The sequence below is a fragment of the Molothrus aeneus genome, chromosome 2, assembly GCF_037042795.1.
Source record: "Molothrus aeneus isolate 106 chromosome 2, BPBGC_Maene_1.0, whole genome shotgun sequence".
NCBI lineage: Eukaryota > Metazoa > Chordata > Aves > Passeriformes > Icteridae > Molothrus > Molothrus aeneus.
Genome location: NC_089647.1, coordinates 43702481 through 43727676, shown reverse-complemented (window position 1 = coordinate 43727676; position 25196 = coordinate 43702481). Strand labels below are relative to the sequence as shown.

At 39.5% G+C, this 25196-nt stretch overlaps 1 protein-coding gene across 1 annotated transcript; it reads right to left on the bottom strand.

Annotated features, from left to right (window-relative positions):
• Nucleotides 1-484: 484 nt before the first annotated feature.
• On the bottom strand, nucleotides 485-24698 carry MPHOSPH8 (M-phase phosphoprotein 8). Its single transcript, XM_066544781.1, has 13 exons — nucleotides 24390-24698; nucleotides 20597-20752; nucleotides 19003-19839; nucleotides 15525-15621; nucleotides 13709-13834; nucleotides 13534-13622; nucleotides 12301-12441; nucleotides 11453-11539; nucleotides 9376-9530; nucleotides 5835-5989; nucleotides 4432-4559; nucleotides 3717-3800; nucleotides 485-2831 (listed from the first exon to the last, which is right to left on the bottom strand). Exons 1-13 carry the CDS (start codon nucleotides 24672-24674, stop codon nucleotides 2790-2792), a joined length of 2382 nt encoding a protein of 793 aa, XP_066400878.1. The 5' UTR covers nucleotides 24675-24698; the 3' UTR covers nucleotides 485-2789.
• Between the last annotated feature and the right edge of the window lie 498 nt (nucleotides 24699-25196).

Genomic DNA, 25196 nt, shown 5'->3' with positions numbered 1-25196 from the left:
TGACTGGTTTGCTGTGGAAAAACAGGAGACCTGAAGTCAGAAAGAACCATCTTGTGCCTGGTTCCTTCCTGCTGACTGCTATACTTGAGGTATCTGAGCTTTGAGAAACCCTTTTAAAGCTTAATTTTTCCTGCTGCCTCAGTTCTGCTCCAATTTCTAGTGTGTGGTGTCTTTTTCGGGTATTTTTTTCCAAACTTGTCTTTGTCCCTTACTCAAACATTTTAGCCATGTTCAGAAGGTGAAAAGTACACATCTTAAATTCAGACTGATCAAAACCCACAGAAGGCCTGTGACATGGTCAACTGCACCACCCACCAACCTTCAGCACTGGTGAAAGAAGCCAGAACAGCAGTACAGGTGCTGGTACAGTGAAGGTAAAAACCCTGAGCCTTCAGAACCATCTGCTACCACTGCAGTTCATGGGAACTGCAGCTGCAGCCCTTGCTGGTGGCAGCAAGAAGAAACTGAGCAAGTACTTCACAGGTATTTCTCCACAGTGCCTAAGTAATTGTTTTTTATTGTAGCTACTTTCTCTTCATCCTTTGTCCACCAAAATCTTTTTCAGCAATCGGACAAAACCCATACAATAAAAACCGACAAAACCCAGCTTCAAACAGCTTTTCATACACTTCTTATGCATCTTCAATAGGGATTCTGAATTTATACTGCCAACTAAAAGAGAAAGATGGCTGCAAAATATTCATCCCTAATAAAAGCATCATGAAACCCAGATTTCATTCCCATGTTCTGTAAAACTCCTCCCTCTCTCCCAAGTGCCTCAAGATAAAAAACAAAACAACTCCCCAAATCAACAGCCTCTGACAAACTACTTGCTGTATCAACTCTTGGAGCATTACTAGACATTTTTAGGTTAGACTGTACAACAGTTTCTAAATAGCATCTCTATCATTTGGACATTTGTTCAAAACACCTTTTATCCCCGCCTGGAGCAGCTCCAGCATTTCCCACTGGCAGGTACTGTACAGAGCTTGTGCCACACACACTGTGCTGCCACACATCCTGCAGGAGTGACTGCAAGAGGCAGCCATGCAGATGAAACCTGGCACTTCAGCATAAGGAAACACAAGTGTCCTCTTTCCTTATGCATCATCCAGGCTTATGCACAGGGACTACAATTTCAGCTACACAAAGTCCCAAGTGTTGGCAGTGACATACCTGATTCTCAGCCAGTGCTTTTCATGCATCTCAGGTGTTCACACTTAGCAAAGTGAGGTATCTAACATATTTCAGAGAGGTGGAGGTATAAAGTCTGTTCAAAACCCAAATTTGTTAAGATTTCATCAATACTGTGCAAAAACATAAGCAACTATTCTAAATCAAAACAGAAACGAGTATTTCTATGTCATGCTGCTGTTCTAGTTTTATATAGCTTAATGTGACATTACACAAAAATTGTGTCCTTCGTTACTCATTTGGCATCTCCTAAATATGAAAGATTTAAAATTTTAAGAACCAAAAATTAAAAACCGGTTAACTGAAATTTATATTAAAAAATCACAGTTCTTAAAAGGATACTTCATACAGCTGCACCATTTTGATGGTGAGCAGTCAAAATAATCAAGAATTTATGCAGAAGTTTTGCTAATAATATAGGCACATAGTGGCATGTAAACTACACATGACAACTAGAACAGCAAAGGCACGATCTGGTTTGCTTTTTCCTACCTTTCAAGATGTTGGTTAATTTACAGAGAAAGATATTCTATACTCCATGCAGAAGTATTACATTTATATTTTACAGCACAGGACCATTACAAAACTGCTGTCATCTGATAAAACGGGTCATTTAAATAAAATAATATAATAATAATAATAAGATAAAAAGATATAGCAGCTTTTTGCACTGAGGAACTGAATTTCTGAAGTAAAGGACAACACATGTTCTGTCACCTGTCAGGCTGAGGACATCTGAAATTCTCTATGTATCTTCTCGTCTACAAAAAGCACTGCCTGGACACTGAAGGTAGCTACAAGTTTTCTGGTTTGCTCTTTTCAGCTTGTATTTGTTTTTAGATGTCACCTAAGACCTCAAAAGTTAAGATATCTGCAAAACTACCAGATGCTTCTCTAATACCAAAGGCAGGTTAAAGCAGAGATTTAACTGGGAACCTGACTGAGACCCTTCTGTGAATGGAGCCTGTTCAGATGTCTTTGTTCATGCCTGCAGACTGAACTCTGTTAGTTCAAAGGGAATCACTCTAAGCATAACAGGTGTTTAATTGAGAGACAGGAACAGGAGCAGTTTTAAAACAGAACACAGCCCTCAGCAACTTAAAAGTTAAACCTAATGCAGTCATTTTAAAGTGTAATTTCTTCCCATGGCTCCAATAATATGACAGTTCTGCATTTCACATAGAAATGTTAGAGTAAGTAGAAAACTTTAGTTTACAAATGAAGATCTTTAAAAAAAGACATTTCATGTAATTACCTTAAATAGTTCTTATATGCACCGTTCCACATTGTGGAAAAGCTGAAATATGCAGTCTGGACTCCACAAGTTAAAGAAAAACAAAGTTATATGTATTGGCACAAATACTTACATCTACATCTGTACAAAGTAAAAAAAGCTGACAACCCTGTCCCACCAGTGCAGCGTATTCAACTGCTCTCCAACACACACTTCCTGCGACTGCCAACGAGCGGCAAGCTGGGAACTGAGGCTTCAGAGTGTGGTGCCAAAAAGTTCCAAACTGCTTTGTCAGTCTCTGAACAGAGGAATCAGAAGTATATCCAAAAAAGTGTCAGTCCACTCATGGCATGCTCAGAGGTCACTGCAGCTGCACTCTGTAAGCTCCTATGAGCAGCTTCACCTGTAAAAGAAAACAAAGGTTTCCATATCAACGCTGGCGACAGGTGATTACTCTCTTAAACGCTCCTATGTGGCACAAGGAAAGGCACACAATTGCTACTGACTAAGAAAGGAAAAAAGAGGAATTATGAAGTCCTTAATAAAATCAGTTTATAGCAGCCCTACTTAGATATGGATGGTTTGTTAGAGGACTCCAGTAGAATACTGCAGTGGTTTTGTTTGAACAAGTTAGGTGGTGTTTGAACAAGTTAGCCCCAAGTCTGAACCAGACAAACATATACTTCCATCTGCATACACCTTTTTCCACAAAAAAAGAAAGTACAATAAAACATTTAAGACTATAACTTCAACTATCCTTCAACAATCCAATCCTTCAACAGCATCTGGAAAATATACTGCTACATCTTTCTAGGATAAAATAAATGCTACCAGAACAGAATTCATCTTGCAACATGTAGTGGGGAATATTGCCCAAACCACCTGTAAAATGCAACAGACTATTTAAAAGCAGAGTGCATACCCCAGTAAGTATTTCCAACACACAAGCAAAAACATCTGTATGCAAAAAAAAAAGGTGGCCACTCCATGTATCTTTCAGTCATCAAATTCAAAATATAGATGGAGAAGATGTTTAGCTGGAACACCAGTTTATCCTAGTGTATGAATTATTCTCACCACAACATAAAAATGTTTAATTATAACAGAACTAACACGTTCCCAAGTTCTGGCTATGTCACAGGATGTAACAGTAACTGATGGAAACTGGGATCAGGAGACAGAGGAAAATCTTTGAGTTTTACATTTGCAACATACAGGTAGAAGCATTCAGACAATGGAAGAGTACAACAAATGAGCATACACATTTAATTTTGAGAACATTTTGTACCTTGGCAGTAGGAGCTTCTGCCAACCGTATGAAAAGCTTGTTAAGGCCTGCAGTAGGGCTGAAGGAATAAATAAAGTGACTATCCTACAAGGAAAAAGAAAATGGACAAAGTTAATGGTAGGTCATGGCTGAAAGAGCTGTGTAAGAGGACTAACAATTCAACATTTTCACCATGCTTTTTTGGAAAGAACATTGTACATGAACCTTTGATGCAACGACTGAGAAAACAAGACTTCAAAATTGTGCAGTGTGATGCATTTAATAGATTAAAAAAAACCAAATTAGAAAATAATTATTAGAACTTTGAGGTAGGTTGTTAAAAAAATATTTAAGAACTTACTTGGGTCAAAAATATGAGAGGCTTGGTCAATTAGAGAAGAAGCCTCAGTCCCAGAATCACAGAAGGCTGGAGAAGGTCTCTCCAGGGCATCTAATCCAACCCCCTGCTCAAGCAGGGCCACCTAGAATCAGTTTATCCAGCACTATGTCCCTAACTTTTAAGTCATACATTTTTATGGAACCTAGTACAAGCAAACATTATAGTTCTCTCCATATACAAAGAAAATTAATTTTCATTTTAGAAAAACATAATGATAAAAAGTATGCTTCATCACAATACTGTAAATTCAAATTACGGCACTGAGATTTCCCAGGCTGCTCTATAAAGACTTTATGAAGTAGCTTTACAGTCAATCAGCTATATGAAAAGATTTACCAAGAGTAAAGGGAGCTGGAATTTGTCGTTTAAAACCACAGCTTGTACACTGCATGGTCCACAGAGCCGAGCAACAATGTCTTTGCCAAAGAAATTTGCATGGAAAACAAAGAGAAGAATTCCAGATCCTGAAAGGGAAGACAATTCAGTTACATGAATTTAAAATCAGATCCATTATCTAGAACTGTGTACACTAGACCTTTGAAGACAGGTGCAAATACATATAAGTAAAAACCATCATATGGTGTATATATATACTAACAAACCAACATGCAAAACTCCCATTTCCCAAACCAGTGGATCCAGAAAACAATTGGCTTGGTCACCAAGTTAAGGACTTTTCACAACAGAAATAATTTTATGTGGCTATTAGAAAGGAATGCAAAATGGAAACAGCAATCCTCAGCACAGTTCACTTCTGTGGTTTCAGGTTTACTCAAAGAGAGTTATGGAATTTAGTGTGGTTTGGGTCTAGTCAAGAGAACAAACAACTGAGCCCAGACATTACAGATCTTTATGAACCGCACTGGAATCCAATAAGCAGCAACTTAAGCTACCCACAAATATTTCATTTTAATACACAAACTTACATTAAGTTTCTTAATTCTAAAAGACAGGATATCTATAATAAGAACTGGAAGACTTATCCAACAACTCTGAACAACCAGAAAACTGAGCAGACATACCCACTTTCAATCTCAGTTTAAGTGGATTCTAATAGTCACACTGATTTATCACTTTAAGAAAAATCAGTATCAGTAGATATTTCCCTGATATACTCATCAAAAATGACTTAGATAAGCCAAGCAGCAGAAAATAGCATCTGAATTCCTGGAAAAATAACTAAATATTCCCAAATACATTGGGAATTTGATTCCTGTCTTTTTCAAAAGGTTTGTGGGCAAAACAAAGTCGACTGCAGCTGCTTCCTTTTCCTAGTATTTCTAGACTGCATTTGTCTCAGGGCACTGCTGGGACTACATTCCAAGCCTTCAGCACATGACCTACTGTCCATGAAACACAAGCATCCACTTCAAGACCTTCTCTAGATAATCTAGTAAGCCTAGATTTTCCTGAATCATTAATTCTAAGGTAAAGGTAAACTACTCCTTTCCTATAATGCCTGTCACTGAGCTAATGTAACCCATGAACAGGAAGAAGTTGACACTCTATATGTGGCAATTAAAAAGCCTTAAAAAAAATACAGACAAACCCTACCCATAATACATCAAAATATAATTGCTCTCCCTATGTTCCATAATCAGAGTGTTCTTAATGTGATGTACTGCAAAATCATACAAAATAATTTTGCATAGGAGATAATTTAAGACATGCTTTAAACATATTGTTCTACCTTTTTTAAACAAACAAAACCCCCGCCACAGCAGCAAACCCCTCCCTACCTTCTGGCACGTTCTGTGGAGGTTTATAGTTAAAATCCAAAGAAAAGTCTGGCCCTTCGCAGAGACGATGACACGCAATTGGGAACAGTGGCTCCAGCAAAGCAAGGCAATTTTCAAAATAATTCCTGATGGTATCTTCTGCTACTTTTGAGAGCCTGAAAGACCAAACAAGTGAGGCCTGTGCTTCACACAGTGAATTATTTTACCAGATATAGGCTTGGTGAGAGCTGACACACACATAAGCATTCCGGATCACCTTTTTAGATTCCTGATTTTCAGGAGTGAATGCCTTCCTCACTAGCATTTATACATAGATGAACCACAGGTCCCAGTACTGTTAATAAAATATTTTATCAGCAATCTGTTTGTGAAATTCAACTACCGGGTCCAAAAAAATAAAATGTTAATACAAATGCACTGCAGTAGATTAAAAAAAAGGATTTTACTAGCCACGTATTTTGAAGGCTTTATATACAGAAAGATATCCCAGAAACATGAATATATACTTGGTGGCTAAATGGACATCCCCACTTTCCCAGCTGGATTGAATTATCAATCTGCCTGCAAGTAAAAATAAAGAAGCACATCCCTGTATAATTTTACTGGCAATACTACTAGAAAAATGCAGTTCCTAGTTAAACTCTGTGAATAAAACAGTGCAAAGGTAGCCATTCTACCACTAAAAGGCAGGCAAAGTGGGGGTTTTGTTTGTTTTTTTGGAGAGTTAGGGAACCAAGTGGAGTGGCAGCCCAGCTTTCAAAGAGAGACCACATTACTAGTGGTGTCTAGCACCTTTGCAGGCAGACCACTCAGTAATCCTCTTCAGAAAGCTGTTTGGTCAGAATTGGGTTTTACATGCTTTAGCACAGCAGAGGTCCTGCCTCTGGCGGCTTTATGGCTTTTCCAGTTATTATTCAGAACACACTTCCCCACCCTGCTACTGGGACTATGATCTGCAGAAACTAAAACTTCAATGTTTCACTGGAAGGAAACCACAAGAACTGCCATGCCTAAGCAAGCCCCAAAGCCTATGTAGCCTGTTTCCCAGATGCTTGACAAAGCCATATTAAATATGAGAAATTTAACAGTAGGTTTTTTTGGTACACTGTCCTATTTTCTAGCAATCTGATTAAGAGCCATCCAAAACTAGAAACTGCAGCCAAATCCCATCTCCTTAGATCTGCTTAATCCCTTCTAAAATCCCATGTATTTGTGACCACAGCATTCTGCAACAATGAGATGCATGATTCAGTTTTGCTGTGCAAAAATATTCTTCCACTTCAAACCTATCACTAGATCATTTATTAGGATGGCCTGCAGAACCTGTCTCATGGCTTTGGGTTATTTTTTGTTGTTATTTCCTGATTTCACATTTTGACCATTTAATAATTTTATTTTCAGCTTCACTACTACTATAATGTTGTCCTCTGACTGACAAAAAGTACTGAACTGGTATTTTCAGTGAGTCTAAAAGCTTCCCAAATTAGCAAGAGCTGTGTTACTCCCTGTACAGTTCACATCAGCACAGTAATACCCCCAGACATGACTTTGCAATCATCAATATTTAATTTCAACTGCCACTTGACTGGCAAAATTACATGGTCAAGATCTTCAAAAACTCATTATTTAGATTAGCCAAAACTGAAGGTGGCAGATGTCAAATAGGAAACAAACTGGAAAGGTATCAAATAGCAAATGAGTGACAAAGTCTCATTACACTGAACAGCAGATACCAGATCACTTATTTATCCTGCATGCTTGCTGTTGCCTTCAAAACCTTAACTAACAACAAGTCATGATTTGCTTCCCTAGGCCTGAATCAGCATACTCCATTCACCCATATTAGCTGCCCCTGCTCACTTTAACAGGTTTCTAATTTCTGAAAAATAATTATTACTTTTTATGCTTTTAGCACTTTTTCTTTTAGCATTCTTCAAGAGAAAAACATTCCTTATAGTGTTCTTCTGCTCATGACAGAAGTTTGCTTTGGTGATCTACAGTATCTCAGACAAGCTTTCCAGGGCACTAAAAACAGTGGCATCACAATACTTTCCTCCTGGTACGGAACTGGATCCAAACATGTTACTTCAGCAAAAATCAGTAGCACAAAATCTAGCTGGAAACCAATCACTGCTGGTGCACTCTGAGATCAATAGTGGGTCTGGTCCTGTTCAACAGCTTAAATTAATGACCTGGTGGATGGTGCAGCAAACCCTCAGCACTTTGGCAGATGAGACAAAACTGGGAGGAGTGGCTGACAGCCTCTGATATCCACAAGAGACCTTGACTGGCTTGAGAAGTGGGCTGACAGAAACCTCATAATGTTCAGATATCTTTAGAAAGTTTCCAATGACCTGACACCTCTCTGAGCAGCCTGTGCCAATGCTGCATCACCCTCAAAAGGAAAAATTTCCTGATGCTTAGAGGTAGCCTCCTGTGTTCCAATTTGTGTCCATTGCCCCTTGTCCAGTCACTGGGAACCAGTAAAAACAACCTGACTCCACCCCCTTAACCCTGTCATTTCAGGTGTTTTTTGATTGATACACACTGACCATTACAAGGCAGTTTCTGTAAAGACAGACTTGAGAAGTCAGCTGATGGGAAACACAAGAGATACGAAGCAAAAAACAGCCAGGGCTTTCTATACACTGGAAGAGAGTAAATTTGGATTACAAACTACTTGATAGATTGCCTTGGATTACATAGAGGTCTACATCATCATGAAACAAGAAAAAAATCTTGCACTGAGACAGTGTTCTTCCAGCACTAACTATGCATTCATGGCAAAATCTCACCTGCTGCAGAAGCCACGAGACCCTCCTTAAGTCTTCCCCAAATTTAGAGATGGCTGGTTTTAATTTTCTGCCCATATACATTAACTACAGTATTCCTCCAAATGGGTATTTGGAGAGCTTGCTCCTTCTCTGTATGTTTGTCTCAGTGTAGCTCAGTATATTTTGTCATGACCATATGACACCAACACTTTACATGTCACATACACTGCACTGCTCTTCAGTCATTCTGCTGCATGATAATGATGATGATTTCCATCATCTATTGGCATGAAAGCTTTATCCCTGGCACTTTCAGCTCATAGCTGATGTTTAAAGGTCCAAACAACACCACAGCAACACAACGCCTGCACAGACTTTTCATGATGTTTCAGCTTGGTGTTCTTTTGTTTGATTTTCCCCTATGCTTTCTAGCAAGGTATTTTATTTGGCACGCCTTACTAAGAGCTTACATTCAATGGTCCAGTGCTTATACACTTCTAAGTTTTCATGGTTGCTATATCTTAAGTAATCTTTCTCTTCTAGGAATTACTTTTTCCTCCTCTCCATACTTTTACTCAGTGTTTGAGCATGTGTATGCCCATTCTGCTAGCTCACATAATTTTGCTTTCACATGATTTGTTAGTTAGCTTGCTGCCCAAATCAGATCTGTTTTCTTTCCTGACATTTTCCTTGACTTAAATCAGAATGATGACATGCCTAGCATGGCAGACTTCAGCAGAACAAACTTCCAAGTACATTTTACTCACGTTTCCAAGTGGCTCCTGAGCTGCTCATACACCAGTATGTTATTGCACTGTTTAGCAAAATGCATGGCGCTGTTCTGGTGCTTGGACAAAATGTTGCAGTCAGCTCCGCTTTCAATCATGAGCCGCACTATATCAGAATTCCCTCTTTTACAAGCCTGGGTGGGAAGGGAGAAGATGGAAGGACAGAAAACAACGACAAACCCCTCAGAACAGAGTATATATATATTGACAGCAAGCGAACTGCAGAAGTGAATTAAAATCCAAAATTAGTTACAATTTAGAACTTTAATTATTTGCTCTGTGAATGGTAACACAGCTTGAAACTCAGGAACACGCTCCATAAACATTTTATCTTTATCCAGGCAGAAGCAGCAACAGTCAGGATTACCAAGCAGACATAATTAGAAAAAAAAATAAAGAAAGCAAATCCCAGAAGTTCTGTGAAAACAACTGATCTGCTGGAGTTCAGTGTGTAAATTTTCTTGGAATTGTTTACCTCAGTAAATATGTTTCTCTAGAACTATTCAGAAATTACTGAGGTAACATTTCAAGTGCCTGTTTTTCTATGCATCTCAGTTTAAAATGGTATTTCGGGTATGCAATTAATTTACAGAATTTGTTTCAGACTGGTACGTAGCTATGTTGGAAAGCCACTGTTATCCTCTGCATAAATGTTCAAGGCTATGCACTGTTACTTACAGCAAGAATTTCAGGGCACATCAACCATAAACTTAGCAAAAGCACAGGAAAATCTAAAAAAAGTTTTACTTTGAAGAAAGCAAACACATGCTCTTGATCACTTGTTTTCAAACACTTCACTCAGATAAATTAGGAAAAGGCACAAGAGATAAAACATTTTTATCACTGTAAGACCTTTCAGAAGACAGCTTCTGAAACTTCTCTCTGCTGTGAACTTGGATCTGTGCCTTCAATCCATCATCTTCCATAAACAGTACAACCCACCTGCCTTCCTCAAACCAAAAAACCAAGAAAAATCTCACACCACCTGACAGAAAGGAATTGAGTGCTAAGATCTTTTTTTTCTCCTTTTAGAAAAAGTATGATCAAACTCCTAAGGTTAAATAAGAGTGACTTGATAAACACCTTGATAGGTTATCCACAGAGGACTAGCTTTGTCCCAGTAAGTTACTGGAAATGAAGATCCTATTCTTTGTATCTGCATTGTAAAACAAACACCTGGAATAAATCACTGTAGGCTGCTAATTGGTTTGTACAGCTGTGCATCAAAGACTAATAAAAACTTTAAAGAAGGTCAAGACTGAGGTTCATGGAAGTAGCCAAATTATGAAGAGATTTTTGGATTTAAGTGGCTGAGGAAACCACAAGTGAGTTGTTGTCTTCAGAGAAAATGTGAAATCCCCACTTGTTAAGCCTCACAGAGTGCAGAACAGAAACAATACCACATTGTCTGGGCAGGAAAGCTTCTGTAACCTCTTTGGCAAACAAACCACACAAACAGCCTACACATAAATAGAGCAACTTCATCCAAAGGGGAACTTTGGTGAAATTCATCCACATAAAGAAAAAAATATGAAAAGCACAGACTGTTTTATGAGTATTAGAATTTTCCCATTACAAAAATTTTTTTTTAAAAATCAAGATTTCCTTTGTGACTGGGGGAATAATGGTGCAGAACAGGCACTGGGAATCAGACTGTAAATTGGCTATTTTATTTCTGGCCTGCAATAAAACAGCAAGTGCAAATCACAGAAGCACCCAAGTGAAAGATTATCCTTTCTGGAATTTTTCTCTTCCTGCTGACAATTTGATTATCTCAGCTCGAAGACTACATCTGCATTTCTTTGAGCCACATCTGCAGAAGAGGATGATGAGCCACATTTAGCACTGCATGCTGAAGGCATCTGTGTTTCTTGTTTAGATATTACAGTACATTAAAGAAATGGATTAGAACTCTGCTTAGAGTAACTATGAAGGATATTTTTATTTCAAATATGGAATGTGTTCCTGAAATGAATTCTATAAATAGGTTTTTATGTTTTACTAGTTTGACTACAGTATTCCTAATAAACCACATAAGGACAAACACAGGATTTACCTTCATTAAGGCAGTCTCACCACTGCTCTGCTGCATGTTCACATATGCTCCAGCTTCCAGAAGAATAGCTACTGTTGTTAGAAAATTCTGGGGAAAAAAAACAAACCAAACCCACAACACAGGTAAGTAAAAAATATTCTGATTTTGTTTCAGAATATAAAATGACATTTACTTAAAATTCATCCATAGAACTCAAAACATGAGTCATGGCACAATTAACACTGTTCTCTCCCATGGCTAAAAAAGAGCATTTCAGACTTAGGCAAGTGGATAGTCCTAATTATTTACAGTTCTTACATTTTTTTCCTAAATCCTGCAATAATAAACATCACAGAAAGGAAGCAGTGTATTTGCATCTGCCACCAAATGGGAATGAGGCTCCCCGCTGCCTTTCTATCTACTGTTCATGGGACCCACCTGAACAGAGGAGTGCACCCACGAAACCCTGGCTTGCTCTAACTTACTGCTTGAGCTGTCTTAGTTTGGGAAGAGCTTGCCACCGTGTTCATTGCCCAACTGCTTTAAAAGAACAAATCCTGTTTCATCAGAGATTTTCTTTCTAAGTGTCTCCAGTTTGGATCCTATGTAGCCAGATATCATAACAGGCAATTCTACCACAAGAACTTCAGCTCCACTTTTCCTCCTATGATATTCTCTGCTCAGGGCAGGGTTTGTGATCAGAACTTATTTATACTACAATAACCACAGCTGCTGAAATTATTATTAGTCACCCTGCTGTATCTTGCTAACTACTTTTTAGGCATCATTCAAAGGTAAAAAACTGTGTACTGCCTTTAATCATAAGTAAAAGAGCTCCCAACCACAAACAGAACAATAACCAAGCCAACCTTTTCAGCTGCATGTATCAATGCAGTTGTTCCATTTTTCTGTCTACCATTAACTTTAGCTCCTTTCCTGATCAGCATCCGCAGAAGGTCGTCGTGCCCTCCAGCAGCAGCAAGCATTACCAGGGTCATTCCACTTGGGTCCTGGAAAAAAAAAATAAATCATTTTCATTACAGAAACAAAGTTGCAAGACAAAAATTTCAAGTGCATCATCAACATGTTTCACAAAGATTTCCCTCCCTGGCAGAAGAATTCACACATACATGGCTGCCAGATATCAGCAAACTATCACCTCCCACTTCTCTGGTCTGCAGGTCTCACACTCTCAGCTCTATAATCTGCAAAATCCATAACATTCTGAGGATCAGAACAAGAAGCAGAAAAACCAAAATGAACCAGGAAGAAAGGCTGTAAGGTATTTGAGGGTGGGGAAGACAGCAAGACTGTCAGCACCCATGGAGAAAAACCACTATGGCTCAAGTCAGCTGCTCTCACAACACTGCTTTTTGCTTTTATCAGAGTGTAAGTACAAAGACACTCTAACCAGCCAGTCTCCTCACTCCTTCCTGCATTTTCCACCAGACCTTACAACTCACAGAACACATGCTGCCCTCAGTAGTTTATTTCTCATCTTCCCTACGACACCTCAGAAGACTCAGCATAATGCTGAGTTCTCAAAATGCTGCATAACACAACTACACAAGATCACCAGTGAAATACCAATACTGGAGATTTTAAAACTCAAAAATGGAACTGCAGTCCTATTCAACAGGAAAATAGATCCTTGAAAGTAAACCAAGTAAGAACATAGCTGATAACAAACTGGCAGAAAACTAATTATGAAGTGGTGCCAGTACGTCAAACACCTTGCAGGTTTTGGGGCTTTTCAGAGTTTTGTATCCCATGTACAATGTTTTACACAGTTCAGCCACTTGTACTGATGGTTATTGTTCCTAATAGCATGCAAAGTTCCACATTTAGTCAGTTAAGTACACTGGGCAAGTTAGCTGGAAAGCTACTGGGATGGTTCTATCAAACTTCATTTTTTCTTAGAAGAAATGGATAACAAATACTGAAACTTCCAAGTCTGTGCTCCTTTTTAACCCCCTGTGCTTTTTTTACTTAGGTGAGATGGAAATCTGCTACAACATAAGAGGGGAAAGCTTTTCAAATAAATCAAAATTTGTATTCTTCCCTCCTACTGTCTTCCAATACTTCTACTGCACAAAAATTACCTCTTGATCCAAATTATATTCCTCATTTGAAGAAAGCGCCATTTTCACCGTCATGTAGTCTCCACTTTTAACAGCATCTCTGAGGAGAGCTAGAAAATAAGTTCAGTGTTGTTATAGGATATTTCCCTTTGAAATGTCAGCTAAGAAATACCCCTTCTTGCCAGAAAATACTCACCACTTGATATTGGTTCTGTTGATACATGATTCTCATCTTTTCCATCAAGATGCTTCTGGAATTCTTCTAGTGTCAGCCATTCTAACTGCATGTCCATACCCAAACTCAGGACTTGCTGCTTGCCATCTATCATGTATTTAATTTTGTGGAATTAAAAAAAAAAAGTAAAATAAGCAATAAATTGTAAATTTTCAAGCTAATGAATGCTTGCCCTTGCTTCAATGATCAGCAGCTTAACAAACAGCTACTGCTACTTTTCATTCAAATAAACCCTGGCAGTCAGCATGGAATGGTTCTCAGCAGCAAAGGCTACATTACAAACAAACAAAAAGCTTTTACTTGAAAGAAACTGCCAATTTGTGGTAATAAATAAGGCTGCAGTGATTATGGGAAGGTGAACACTCCATCACCGTAGTAGCAGAAGCACTGGAAACACACTGAAAAGGTACCAGTGAGTTTCAAAAGAAAACTTCATTTCAGCCCCCTGCAGAGACAAGAACTGGAGCACTTGGGATGCAAGCAGGAATGGAGAAAATCTTAACTACCAGTGTTCTCCATTTGACCCCCATCAACTACTTCTCAATCACCTTCTGCAGCAATGCAAGTACATCTCTTTGCTTCATCCCTTTTATTTCTCTTTTCCTTGTACACCTTGCTCTTTTAATTCTTTTATGGATTTCCATTCTAGCAAAGATTCCTTTCTTTTGCAGTTATTCTCATAATATTAATTTTTTTTCTTCTGAAGCTACATTAACAACTCAAATGCACTTTTGATCACCTTAAAGCCTAGAATATTAAGACAGTTACCAAGAGTGACTAGTTGAGCCACTAAGGACTATCACATAACAAAATTTAAGTAAATGACCAGCATCAATTTAGAAAAGACCTGTTCTCTTTCTGTAAGGTATTGGAGCACAGTAGCAAGCTTAGCATAAGACAGAAGTCAGGGAGAGCTAGTCCACCTCCACCTATGCTGGCAAGTCTGATTTCTGGCTGCTTTGCACATGGTACCACATTCCTTTTAATAAATGCTGCTTAGAATTCTGCATAAATACTATTTCTGAAGTATGGTTCAGTATCTGTGATTACCACACAAAGGACAAGCGCTGCACAGAAAAAAATCATTACTCATTCTGCTTCTTACTACTTTTCCTAAACACTGTAAGCATCTATGCCACTTTCAGAAAAAGGTGCTTCTCTAGTGAAAGAATTTATCCTGAAAAAAGTAATCCAGAGCTGTTCTGAGATGAAGAGCAGTAATACTAATAATCCATTATACTATTAGGAACAGAAACAGAACCTAGACATTCTTTGTTGTGTATATAATCATCCAGGGTTGTATAACATAACTTGTCTCTGTGGCTGAAGCAAGAGGCAAGATGTTTGTCTGATGGAAGCCCCTACTAATTTTCTTAAGTATAAAAAGGATATACTCATAATATTGTCAGAACACTTCTGAAAATAGCCAATGGTTGGATGAATTCCTCTAAAAAAAGCTACTATTACATGCTAGAGGAGCACAGTTGTCAATCTTAAATTAAAAAGGGCAAAATTAACTTGTCTACAAAAATGTCAGAGACTTCTATATACTTCTGTGCTTCATACATGAAGCATATATTAACATTCTCGTGAAGCATGTATTAGCAAAGCCATAGACCACAAGACTTTTGCTTCCTAAAATAAACACAGAGTTCCTTATTTCTGGTGTGTGTCTGTGTGTGTGTGTGTGTTGCAAAATTACACAATATCTGCCTTATAGAAATGAGAATGCCCTGAATGGTCATTCCCTTCTCTGTTTCAAGAAGTTAGCACTTACTTTTTAGGACCTTCTGTTCTTTTCTGGTTTTTTCTTCTTTTTCAGACTCCTTTTTTTGTGATTTTTCTTTAATTTCAGTTTTCTTTACTTCTTTTTCCTAAAATTGAAAGGAAAGACCAAATTTTAGTGGTGCAGAAAAAAAATGGAAAATTAACTCCTTTCACCACTCCAACAATAAAGTATATTTCCAAATATACTTTATTGTTGGAGTGGTGAAAGGAGTTAATTAAATTAAATTAAAATTAAAACTACTGAAACCTATATGCAACAGACTTGTAGACATTCCTAAGAATTAAACAGGTGAGTCAGGAGTTAAGTCTGTGAAGGCTTCTTCCCTAACAGTGGAGGTATTATTTCCTGAACATAGTAACTTCAATTCATAATTTTACTGCATCCCAGCCATTCAAGTTGCCTTATGGAAGAGCTGCAAATATGACAAAATCAGCATTTTTAAGGAAATTCAAAATTAGAAACTTTTTGTTCGTTCCAAATAGTAAACCTGAATAGAATGTAATTATTTCAGAGCATTTAACAATTTGGTAGCACCATATTTGAAGCATTATGATATCATTGAGTTGAACCTCAACTGAGAAAACTTGACAGTTGGACAGAAAAGGTTCCAAGCTTTGCAATTTACACAGACAGAATGTTATGGCAACAGTTATTTGTGAAAACAGACACTCAGTAAAATCCACCCAAAGTCATTATATCCGTGCAGAAGTCTGAGCTTAGCAGTATCTAATATCACAGAAGAAACTTACTGTAGATGTAGATATATGATCAAATTTGCCAAAATGGAACCCAGCTTTCTCTACCAAAGTTTGCCTTTCTCCTTCTGTAATCCTCTCTCTCCACTCACCAAATTCACTGCAGAGTAGGTTGGACAAGGCTCCTTGGCATGGCTTTGTATCAGTCTCTGACACTTACTGGCAAAGAGAGTAGCACTGTCTTTCTGAAAAACTGCCCCAAAAGAAGTCCTCACAAAAATTTACATATATGATACCATGTGGCAGAGCAAAAACCTTAATTAAACCAGATTAATTTGGTGTATCATTATGTATTAGCAGAGCTGAGACATTTAATTGCTTTCCTCACCACCCCCCTTCCCTCCACAAACTTTGGCTTTTAATCACTGACGCGATTAATGCAAACACAGGCAGCTGTTCATCCTGCCAGATGCTCAGTCTTTAAGAGGAAATCCGTAACTTACTAAAGGGACTACCAGATATGTGCTACAGTGGGGCTGTTAAAATCAGTATTCTATTCCAGTTAGAATCAGTATTCTACTCCAGATTTCTAATGCTGATCAGATGCAGAACATACCCTTTTTTTTTTGGAGGCAATTGAAATGGAAGGAATGGGTCAGCATGCAGACTGACCCCAAACAGAAAATACTGTGTTATAAATTGACATGACTGGTGCTCCATAAGCTGAGTTACATAAGGAAAGACAGGAAATACATGTGATGACTTTCTTTGAAAGGTATCATCTTGTCTGGACCAACAATTTAGTGAACAAAAAATACTCTGCAGAACTCTCCACCAAACCTACCCATGCAAGTCCACAGCTGCTCCAGATAATAACTAACCAGTTACAGGAAACACTGTTTAAGCCTTCTACACTCAGAAGCAAAGAGCAGAACACCTTCCCTACTTTGCTGGTACCTCAGAGCATGACCTTCCTTGGAGCACGACCACGAGAAAAGCACAGAGATAACTCACTGAGAATGCTGACTGAAGAGCCACGGCAAACCCACTGTCCTCTGCTATTCATTTATTCATAGTCAAGGTGACAGGATTTTTACACTACTGGTAAATAGAACAGAATTCCAAAGAGTTTTTCTATTCTTATCTCTCTCTCACAAACACTATAGCCATGAACTGTAAGTAAACCATTTGGGTAATAAAGGACCATATCACTTCAACTAATTAAATAGCCTTCTGAAACTGGCCTATGCCTCACAGTAATTCCTTGTTTTCCAGAACTTTCAACACTAAGATCCTGCAAACACGCTCTTCCGTGTAGCTCTACTCTGAGAATATGACACATAATTCTCTATCCCCAAAATAACTTATTTAAGGTGACCTACTCCATACACAGAACAATCACAAGCAGAGGACCACTGCTGAACCTGCAGAAGTAACTTTCCACCATGGAATTATGGTCTCAGAAGTGGCATATAGTCCAGTAAGTATCAATGTGTTTTGACTGCAATCCTGTTAAATCAGAATATGGCTGCTCTGAGCAGACAACGTTTTAGGAACTGCAAACTGTATTAGAACAGGCTGAAGCAGATGAAAGAAATTATACTCCCAGAAACATTACAAAAAATACTTATTTTGGTCATAATTTTCTTCTTTTGCCTTTACAATACTGCTTTTCTTAAAGCACTACTGTATTGAACAAGGAACAATAAATATCCTGGTATTTGCTTAGCTTACTTCTTACAATAGGTATAGCATTTCTATTTCTATTTAATATGAAACGAAATTTAATATGAAACGAAACATTTCCTGTAAGCACTCCAGGAATTCTAACAAGACAAGCTTGTTACACAATTATTTGGGAGACCTGTGTGGAGAGCTTTGTGGACAGTTGGCTAGCTGAGAAAGGTCACGTCGACATGATACCGCTGATTAAGACAGAAGAAAGCAAGTCTAGGAGTCAGCAGTCAGTGTCCAATCACTGATGCGACCTTGCTGCAACATCAGGATGGGGGAGAGGATCTTTTGCCAGAAATAAGGAGATAGTTTCAGTAGAATAACCACAAGAATGTAGAAGTAATGACAAAATAAGAATATTCTTCTATATAAGAATATAGAAGCAGGTGTGGTTGCCCGATGAGTAATTAACCAATAATGAGCTCAGCTTTGCAGTATGTATAAGCTTCATTAACACCAATATAAATATGTGCGAACTATCAATAAACTTGGAGACTTGCTGATCACTCATATTGAGTGCCGCATTTCTTCCGCCGATCCCACAGACGTGGGCTTTAGAAGTGATTTCAGCATTCCAGCTCTCAGGCAGGTGCCACCACAGGTAATCCCTGATGGAATGGCCAGTGTCTGAGAGAGAGCAAGTGTTGCTCAACGCTGTTCTGCCTTACTACACAAGTAGAAAAAAGTCAGATGGGGAAACTCTTGAAGGTGGGCACGAACAAAGCTAAAAATAACAGCATGCCTTGCAAGAACAGGAAATTTCATTCTAAGAAGACACAGTAAACGGGAGACATTTATCCTTTCACATTTGTGCTCTCCTTTCCTAAAGCATTCCCCCCCACTTAGAGTGTTCAGAATCCAGAAATTTCCCAGTCTCTGTTATATACTGTGCAGTGGGTGTTTCTTTAAGCTCATGCAGCTCAGTACCTTTCCAATTTGTACTTTTCTCTTTGCCATCATGAACAGTCATGGTTTGAGGTATGTGTACCTTGAAGATGACTGATTTTACCCCCAGCCCCCATGCTAACCATGCTTACCTCCCCAGGGGAATCCATGGGCCTGCACACCCTTTCATCGGCGCTCAATTTCACACCCTTCTGCACTGGTGAAGGAGCAGGTGACACTTTCTCCAACTCTCCTGGTACTTTTTCTTGACCTGTTTGATTTTTGTGCATGCTCTTCTTCTCTAAATGACTATCCTGAATTTCTACTTTTCCATCCTCTTCTCTACAGTCTTCTGCTTTCTGAACTTTCTTCTTTCTTTTAGCCCTAGTATCACTACCATCATCTTCATTACTTGCTGATCCATCAAGATATTTATCAGGAATGCCATCTTTTTCATCAATTTCTTGTTCCAATCTCTCTTCTCCACTTATTACCTTTTGTTTCTCGTCTTTATTTTCAGAATTTATGTTTGAATTTTCATTATAAGTTCCTTGAGAAATTGAATCATCCACAGGACTTGATTCTGAGTCCAACTGAACATCTCCTTGCTTCTCCTTCTGCGATTTTTTATTTTCTTTAGAATCTTCTTTAGATTTTATTTTTAAATCTTCTCCCTTCTTTTTCTTGATTTCTTTAGTATCTTCTTTCCTTTGCTTCTTTGGGTCCTTTGAATCCTCCTTAGTTTCTAAAGTCCTTTTTTTTGGCTTTGAATCTAAAACCAAAATATCTGAGGAATTTTCACATTCTGTTCTGGGTTTTTCCTTGACTTTTGGAGACTTAGATTTTTTCTTCTTCGGGTCATCTGAACCTCTATCCTCTCCCTCTTTTGACTTCTTCTTTTTCTTCTTTGGTGAAACATCATCTTTTGTTTCACTTTGCCAGTCGCTGTCAGACTCTGCTTCAAATATATCATCATTTAGAGGTGGTTTCTAAAAGGTAAAGAAAAAAAATTAAAAGTTTTTCCTTCCCCAATAAACTATCATTTTGGTACAAAGTATACAAAAATGGTAGTGGTCGTGCTTGGGAAAAATAAATTTTTAAGCACTTTTATCTTTTGATCCCTGCCAAGATCATTCCTCATTGCCAAACTGCAAAATGTGATAATACAATTCTAGCTTACTTACCTAAATTACACTACTAACTGCTTGGATGAGAATCAATACACAAACAATTCAAGTAAACCAATTACACATCCAATAACCATATTCTAGAACAGAACAAATCTGAGCTATTTTACATCAAAAACAATTTATTTGATTTTGTAGGATTTACCTACAGGTTTACCAGAACTAGGGTACTAGTTTTCAAAAAGGATCCTTATACTGCTTTTTCAGGCTAACTGAGCTGTTAAAAAGAAGAAAAGAAAAAGCTATATTCTGCCGTCTGGAATCTAATCTTTCTGTATTCCTCTCCTACCAAACTGATATCTTACCAAATGATTCCATGTTCAAACTCACTGATCTCCTACAGAAAGCAGGAGGATGATTGAACACTGTGCCCCGCCTCAGTGACAAGACAATTGTCAGAGAAGAGCAACAATATTAAATTTCACAAGAAACAAAGAAGTTATGGATGAGATTTTTTTTAATTCCATGTTTCAAATGCCTTCCCTTCTCCCCTCCTCTCATTAGTAGAGTCTAGATAAGGATTATGTCTCCAGGGTAAGATACTGAAGTTGAAACACACCTGTATTTCTTTTTTGACAGATTTAGGCTTATTATCCACAATCTTTTTTCTGAATTCAAGAAGCACTTCTTTGCAGTCTTCCAAGTGAGCCTCTGGCTCCCAGGTATCATCATCAGAGGTGTATCCTTTCCACCGGACTTTATAGAGAGTTTTACCCTGTAAGAAAAACCCACAGCATTAATACAATATAGCATAGTATTGCATCAGCTAGTCAGTTCCTGAGGATGTCAGTGGATATACAATTTTGTGAATACACAAATCAGTATTTCTGTAGTTGGAACAGTTTTATCCAAAATACTTCCAGTATCTAACATTTGTTCAGAACCACAGCTACAATGTACATATCATAAATTCCCAGTCAGTTTATCAAAATGGGTTTTCTGACACTTATGAAACGATTTTTTTTCAAGTTTTAATATTTCTTCCATAAAAATTTCAAGATTGACGGTTTTCTCTTTGCTGAATAACTTGAAATAAATCCTTAACACTTCTAATGAATTACCACCACTCATCAAGTTCCATATCGAAATTTATAATTTATGCTATATTTGTAATCAATTCTATTTCTGATAAACTGAAATACCAACAATAAGGAAAAAAAACCCCAGTAATGAAATCAAGTTAAACCTAGACAAAAATCTGAGGGTGTGCATCTCAGTGGAGTTAGTTACAAAGAATTTGGTAGATTACATACAAAAATCTGAGACCAATTGTTTCAACATTATTGAAATTCACTGAGGGATAAAATGCTGCACCTTGCAGTCTCTATCTAGTTTTTTCTACTAAATTATGAAGTTCTTTACCATTAAAAAATTATTTTTTTAGTAAATGTACTTAGGAAAGCACCTTTGGAGAGGCAAAATAGTACCTCTCACTTTCAAACATGGACTGATAATGCTCTGAAAGACCTTACAGCACTAACCAAGCCTGGAGAAAAAAAGCTTCAGGAAGAATTGCCAATTGGCACTTACTGTTAAATGTCTATGCATAAATTTTTGCCTGAGCATAATTAACCTTTGACCAAGTGTATAAACATGCCACTAAACTTCAGCAACCAACTGACCAACTCTATTTATAATCTTCTGTATTTTGCTTCACAGACATCTAAATAAATAAATAACCTGTATTCAAACACCTTAGTTTTAACATTTCTCTTAGAATTTAGCTTAACCCATCTCTCTTGATTTAGGAGTTAAATTTCCAAAATCATATTCCCCTCTCCTCTTTCTTCTATTGGGGTTACTTACAAAATAAGCAACCAGTAACTTCCTCATTACAGTCACAGAGTGTGTTAGGTTATAAAGGATTTCCAGAACTAACAAGTAAAATGCCCTCTCAAAGCAGGACTGCCTCCATCAGGCTGCTCAGGTGTCTGCCCAGTCAGTGTATCTATGCAGGTGTCCCTGTCTTCCAGCCCTGTGCACCCCCAGGAAAGATCTGATTCTGTCCTCTCCACATCCTCCTGTCAGATACAGATATTACTCTGATCTCCCCTGATTCTTTTCTTCTTATGGCAAAGCAAATCCAGCTCTCAGCTTCCTGTTTTCATTACCCTCCTCTCTGGTATGTATATGTCTTTCTATCCTGGGGAGCTCAGAACTTCACATGCTACTCAGGATGCTTCTCAGCAGTCTGAGAAGAGAGAATGAAGCATCTCTTGATCTTCTGGCTACACTCCTGGATGCTGCTGGCCTCCTTTGCTGCAAGAACTGCTGACTCATGCTCACCTTACTTGCCTGTGGGGACTCTCAGCTTCTTTCCTGCAAATCTGTGTTGTAGCCAGCTGGACTCTCACCTCTCTGCTGGCACAGGGTTATTCCCTTTCAGATGCAGGACTTCTGCTAGCTGCAGTTAGGAACATCCTTGTAACTCAGGTACTAAATAAGCTACAAGTCCTTTTTTCATTAATTGAGAAAGTTACATGAAGTCTAATGCAAATGCAAACCATTTGGCTGCTGAATGACTATATCCTGTACATGGAGAGTGACAGAAAAATGCAGCTTAGGATAGTTTTACAAAATTCAGCTTAAGTGAAGGCAGAAGAGTGATTCTCCCACTTAAGAGGCACAGTCTTACACTCACCTATCAACACTCTCTCACTATTAATTTTTTTTCCCTTCTGTTACCACTTAGAAAAAACTGAATGCTTCCAAGCATTTTTATACTGCTCTAGCTTCTGTGAGAACTAGTGATGAGCTAGAACCAACTTGTATGGAAAGAATACCACCATGTCATTAAACAGCACAGTTACAATTTCCCGCTTCCACTGGGGAACATCACAATTTGCACCAGAGCCTGTTGTTGGAGTATGACTGAGGCGCAGAACGAAAAGCTTTATAGATACACTGAGAGACTACATTTCCAAACTTTCACTGCTTGCTCTCTTAAGTAGGTCATGTTAATGTTTTATTTATGCACAGGTATAACTCCCCAGCCCAATCCCAACCCAGGGGTGCTGTCCCTCATCCCTTCACCAGGGATGATGGGATGCCAGGCCCAACAACACCAGTACTGTGTGTGGGAAGAGCACCTCCATGCAGGGCTCTCCAGCTCTGACACTTCTGTTCCGTGACACACAGCACCCCATGCCACGCTGCCCAGTGGCTGGCTCCCTCTGTGGAGCCCAGGAGCACAGCCCCTGCAGCAGAGCAACTGAGAGGGCACCTGATGAGCTTGGAGCTCAGGCCACAAAGCCACAATCACCATGTGCTGGCTACACCCACACGCTGGAGCTGATCCAGCCTGGAAAACTCAGACACACAGAGCTCAGGATGTGCTGCAGAATGGGCTGCTTGGAGGGGAGGGAAAAGAGACACCCTGTTACCACCACGTGCCAATGACATTTTTAAGAGATGGTACTTGATGTATCCCAGTACTCTTTAATGTCTCACCACCACAACCACCTAGAGACTTCAGGTTCCATCACTTGGAGGTGGGTGGAAAGAAAATAATTAAAAAAAACAAAGAAAAAAAAAGGGAATCCTCTTGTTTTCAAGCCTAACTTATGTTGACCAACAATTCACTTCTATAAATAATGTATTACTATGAAAGCACAACATAATCTTAAGACATCAACATACTTCAGCTAAGGTACAATTTAATAACATCACAAATATCGAAGAAAATGCTGATCTGAAGGTTCTCCAGACTAAGGGTTTCAAGACTCTGATCTTTTACATGAAATTGACAGATTTTTATAATGTCATAGACTGAAGCCTAAAATTAAAAAGCATCAATTAGTTAAAATAAAAATCTTCCAGGCACAAAATAATTTAAGAAAACCCCTGTGTTAGTTATTTTTTCTATTTGAGATTTAGGAAAATTTTTAAAGAACTTCAACCAGTGTAGGTTGCTTTCAAAGAAACAAATCACGGCCTGGTATTTCATTTTAAACAATGCAAGATGACTACAGCTTATTATTTCAATTGGGAGAAGACTCTCATATTTCAGGAGGTCTTTCCCCGTTTTGTCTTTCACCATGGTCCCTGGCAACATACCCTGAAAACACCTCTAAGCTCACAGTTCTATCCAACCCTGCCCATCTCTGCGCTAAAACATTTCACACCAAAACAGTACCGCAGTTCAGCGTCTAGAGCCAAGAGCAGTTTAATAATGCAGACAAAATCCAACAACTTAGTAAAGACCTATCTTTGGTTGAGGGCACAGAATCCGGAGCAAGGCACAGAAAGCCTGCTTGCAGAGCCGTGCACAGGGCGGTTCACACTGCACCCCCATCGGGATTACCCTTTTCACGTGCCCCTCGCGGCCCGGTGTCAGCGAGCCGCGCACTCACCCCCTCGTTCTTCACGTCCAGGATCTTCTCCACCTCGAACACGTCCTCCCCGTCCTCCTCCTCGTCCTCCTCGCTCTCGCCGCCGCCAGCCTCCCCGCCGCCTGCTGCCGCAGAGCCCGTCGCTTTGCCCGCTTTGCCCGCCCTGTCGCCGTCTTCCTCCCCGCCCTCCCCATCCTCGACCGCCGCGGCCGCCGCCGCCGTCTCCTCCTCTCCCTCCGCCCCCTCCAGCCTGGCCGCCGCCGCCGCCGCCGCCTCGGCCCCCCTCCCGGCCGCCGCCGCCGCCATCTTGGGCCGAGTTTCGAACGACAAGGGCGCAAAGCGGCTGCGACATCCGCGGCCGGGCGCGGGGGGCGGGGCAGCGGCCGCCACAGCCAATGGCCGCGCGCGCAGCCTGTGACGCACAGGGCCGCGTGCCCTTCGCGCGGCCGCCGCTGGGCGGGGTTTGGGAGGGGCCTGAGGGAGCGTCCCGGTGCAGCCTCGGCCGTGGCTGGGGACAGTTCCTGTGGGAATGGCGGGCTCCCAGCCACGTCCGACCTGGCCGCGGGCACCTCCGGGCATGGGGCAGCCGCGGCTTCTCTGTGGCCTTGGGCACTTCCAGTCGTGGGGCATCCACAGCTTCTCTGGGCAGCCTGTGCCAGTGCCTCACCGCCCTCACAGGGAAGAATTCCTTCCTAACATCTAATCTAAATCTCTTCTCTGTGGTTTAAAAGCATCCCCCCCCCCCCTTGCCCTATCGCTATTTGCCCGTCACTCTTCCTCGTTTTTGTAATTCCCCTTTAGGTACGGGAAGGTGCTACGAGCTCTCTC